This window comes from Dipodomys ordii, unplaced genomic scaffold (genome assembly GCF_000151885.1).
Source record: "Dipodomys ordii isolate 6190 unplaced genomic scaffold, Dord_2.0 Scaffold15, whole genome shotgun sequence".
In the NCBI taxonomy this organism is placed as follows: Eukaryota; Metazoa; Chordata; class Mammalia; order Rodentia; family Heteromyidae; genus Dipodomys; species Dipodomys ordii.
The window spans coordinates 17,650,742-17,654,927 of record NW_012267231.1 but is presented as its reverse complement, the minus strand read 5'-3'; the positions used below and the strand labels follow the sequence as shown (position 1 = coordinate 17,654,927).

Here is a 4,186-nt window from a genome sequence, read left to right as displayed (position 1 = left end):
CAGCTCTTCAGCTCAAGGCAAGCGCTCTACCACTTGAGCCACAGCGCCACTTCCGGTTTTCTGGTGGTTTATTGGAGATAAGAGTCTCGTAGCCTTTCCTGCCTGGGCTGGCTTTAAACCATGATCCTCAGATCTCAGTCTCATGAGCTAGGATTACAGGCATGAGCCACCAGTGCCTGGCAAGTTTTGTTTTTGTTTTTTAAATTATATTTTCACTGTCTTAAGTAGTTGTACAAAGGAGTTACCACTCATCAAATCAGTTTATGAATATATTGTGTCTTCATCGATGTCACCCTTCATCATTCTCCCCATCATTCCCCAACCTTCCTTCTCTCAGTTTTCCTGGTTTCATTGGATACACATTGAACAGGTGTTGTTGTTTTTTGATTTTTGGTTTTTTTTTTGGTCGGTTGTGGGGCTTGAACTCTGGGCTTGGGCGCTATCCCTGTGCTCCTCAGCTCAGGCGAGCGTGCTACCGCTTGAGCCACAGCGCCACTTTCAGTTTTCTAGTGGTTTATTGGAGATAAGAGTCTCATAGCCTTTCCTGCCTGGGCTGGCTTTGAACCATGATCCTCAGATCTCAGCCTCCTGAGTAGGATTACAGGCGTGAGCCACCGGCACCCGGCTTATGTGTTGTTCTTTTAGACAGATCTGTTACTTAACATATGCAAAAGTTGAAGAAAAATCTCTGTGTTGATTCCTTGTTTTCTAGGCAGCTGTGTCGATGTTAAAACAAGACTACAAAGAGGGGGAAATGACTCTGAAGTCGGCACTTGCTTTGGCCATCAAAGTGCTGAATAAGACCATGGATGTTAGTAAACTGTCTGCTGAAAAAGGTAACTCCCACTGTCTTGCCCTGTCCCAGTCGATCAGCCAGGGAAGCAATGATGTAGTGAGGGTGATCAAGTGCACGGAGCTCTGTCTGCCGTGTTGCCCTTCTCCACTGCAGCAGCGCTTATGAGCCATGTGGCGCTGCACCTGCTCCCTGAGGTTCAGTGGAGCCCTGATAGAGTTGTGCAGCCACAGTCCAGTACCCTGTGGACAGCTTAGGACTTGAGCCTGAATTCCGTTAGTACTGGTGAGCAAAAGCCTAGAGACCCTGTCCCACGTAGTAGATAATCAAGACTTTGTATCAACCTATGCTTCTGTGTGTGTGACAAAGAATGCATGGCTCTGTGTGTGTGTGTGTGTAGGCCATACATACTTCATCCTGTCCAAGATGGAACATTCACCATGAGTCCTCAGAAACCTCCCTGCTTTGCTACTACATATACCCCCCCCTCTCTTGTTATAGGGCTTGAACTTGGGGACTAGATGCTGTCCTTGAGCTCTTTCTCTCAAGAGTAGCATTCTACCACTTTGAGCCATAGCTCTACTATTTTTGGTTGGTCGTGGGGCCTGAACTCTGGGCCTGGGCCCTGCCCCTCAGCTCTTCAGCTCAAGGCTAACACTCTACCATTTGAGCCACAGCCCCACTTTCGGCTTTTTCTGCTAATGTGGTGCTGAGGAATCAAACCCAGGGCCTCATGCATGCAAGGCAAGCGCTCTACCACTGAGCCACTTTCCCAGCCCCACAGCTCTACTTTTTGGTGGCTAGTTGGAGATAAGAGTCTTATGGACTTGCCTGCATGGGCTGGCTTTAAATCGCAATCCTCAGATCTCAGCCTCCTCAGTAGCTAGGATGATGGGTGAGCCACCAGTGCCCAGCCTGCTCATCTCTTTTTTAAAAACTTTTTTTTTTTTATGTAGTACAAAGGAATTGAACTTAGGGCCTCATTCATGTTAGGCAAGTACTACCACTAAGCCACAGTCCCAGCCCCTGCTCATCTCTTATGTTAAGTAGTATTCAGTTTAAATCATGATCTCATGTAACGCACAGAAGGTTGAGGTTAATGAACAGATGGGTTAGTGGAGAGTTACTTCACTCCCAGGGTCAAAAGTTATTTTTTTAGAAGAATCGCAGTTCAGAGCCAGTGTGGGCAGGAAAGTCTATGACGCTCTTGGGGCTAGGAAGGTGGCTCAGTGGTAGAGCTCTTGCCTTGCATGCCTGAGGCCCTGGGTTTGATTCCTCAGACCACATAAGCAAAAAGAAAAAAGTCGGAAGTGGCGCTGTGGCTCAAGTGGTAGAGTGCTAGCCTTGAGCTGAAGAGCTGAGGGACAGTGCCCAGGCCCAGAGTTCAGGCCCCACTACCAGACCCAAAAAAAAAAAAAAAAAAAGTCTATGACGCTCTTATCTCCAATTAGCCACCAGAAAACCAGAAGTAGCACTGTGGCTCAAAGTGGTAGAGTGTTAGCCTTGAGCCAAAAGAGCTTAGAGCTTAGGTACAGTGCCCAGGCCCCAAGATCAAGCCCTATGACTGACAAAAAAAGTTGTCCACTTGGGGTTGGGGTTGTGGCTCAGGTGGTGGTGCACCACCCAGTGAACAAAAGCATCAGATACCAAGTTTGAGTCCTGGTCTTGGACAAACAAACAAAAAAGTTGCCCTCTTCCATGAAGAAGGCCCCCATTCTGTTTCCCCACACCAGAAATCCCTCCCTCGCAGGTTTCCGGTGACTTTTCTTGCCCATAGCCCTGGAAACTTCCTTTCTTGCCACTGGTCTGAAAAGCCCGTGAAGGGTTAAGTGTCATTACTGAGAGAAGGTTTGGCGAAGCGTGGGTGGGTTCCATCAAGGAGATGAGGGTTCCTTCTGTCAGCACTGCTCACAGCAGGTCTGTGAGAGAGCTGCTGCTGACTACTCATCTAAGGGAGAGAGAGAAGGGTTGCTGAGAAAGTTGGCATGGGTGAGGAGAAAATATTGAGGTAGAAATGGAAAAGATGTTATGAAACCAGGACCCAGCGATTCACACCTGTAATCCTACTCAGAAGACAGATCTGGGGATCACAGAAGCCAGCCCAGGCAGGAAAGACAGTGGGATTCTTATCGCTAATGAACCACCAAAAAGCCAGAAGGAGCTGTGACTCCTGATAGAGCACTAGCCTTAAGCAAAAGAAGCTCAGGGACAACACCCAGGCCCTGAGTTCAAGTCCCAGACTGAAATAAAAAAAGGTACCTATGGGAATATGAGTCATATTAATCATAAACACGCAGAGTAGTTAAGGCTCAGCGTAAGGTGAGTAGACTGAGCTTTGTGGCCTGTGATGTGTGTGTCACGTGATGTGTGTGCTTGTTTCCAGTGGAAATTGCCACGCTCACCAGGGAGCATGGGAAGACGGTGATCAGAGTTCTCAAACAAAAGGAGGTGGAACAGCTGATCAAAAAACACGAGGAAGAAGAAGCTAAGGCTGAGCGGGAGAAGAAGGAGAAGGAGCAAAAGGAAAAGGACAAATAGAGGACTGGGGTCTGTGACTCTGTCACATTCTACTTCTGGGTAAAAATAGCATCTTGCGCCCGGCGGCTGTTGAGACTTGGGCGTTGGGCAAACAGGACATGGTGCGCCCAGTTGGGGCCTTGGTGTTTTGTCCAGTTGATTACTAATTGTAAATGATGACTTATTCTTTATGGACACCTTACTCTTTCACCCTTATTTTTTTTGGAATAAAACTTGGAAAGAATGGAATGGGAGTAGTGAAGAGAAACATCGGATAACTATTAGTTCCGGCCCCAGCATTGGAAGAGCCTGGGATTGGCTGCGCGTGTCAGGTGCACGGTGGCTGGCGCTTCCACAGCGTGCATGTTTCCCCCTTCTGGAACAATTGCCCATCCCTGTCCTGCTTGCCAAGGTTGGCTGAGAACAGCACGTAGGCCTAGCAAACAGCATGGATGTATGAGAGGTTGCTGGGCCCTGGCTGCTGGCACCAAGGCTGCTATGCGCCGTGGCCTAAGCCACAAAGATGGATGTGGGGGTTAGAGCTGTGGAGAGCAAGGACCAGGGCCAAAGAGAACCCCACAGCTGAACTTTGCTCACTTGGCCAATTAGGTTCTCTCGTGACCAGTGCTACTTAAGAGTCTGGCGCACGGAGCAGCAACCTCTGCAGCGGCAAGGGTTTGGCTAGAATTGCAGATGGAGTGTTCCACCCAGACCTACTGAGCTCAACTAGCTGGGCATGAAGCCCAGTGTGGGGCTTTTGAACCTAGGGCCTTATGCCAGAGGTTTACCCCTAAGCAACATCTCCAGCTTGGTTTTTTGTTTTTGTTTTTTTGCCAGTCCTGAGGCTTGAAAACTCTGGGCCTAGGCTCTGTTCCT

At 48.6% G+C, this 4,186-nt stretch overlaps 1 protein-coding gene across 1 annotated transcript in view; it reads left to right on the top strand.

The window, feature by feature from the left end:
- The window catches only part of Psma4 (proteasome (prosome, macropain) subunit, alpha type, 4), a 9,522-nt gene extending 5,963 nt beyond the window's left edge, over positions 1–3,559 (top strand). The window contains exons 7-8 of the mRNA XM_013012168.1: positions 713–836; positions 3,177–3,559. Coding sequence (XP_012867622.1) covers positions 713–836; positions 3,177–3,331 — 279 coding nt within the window. The 3' untranslated portion in view covers positions 3,332–3,559. The remainder of the gene's footprint in view (positions 1–712; positions 837–3,176) is intronic.
- The last annotated feature ends 627 nt before the right edge of the window (positions 3,560–4,186 follow it).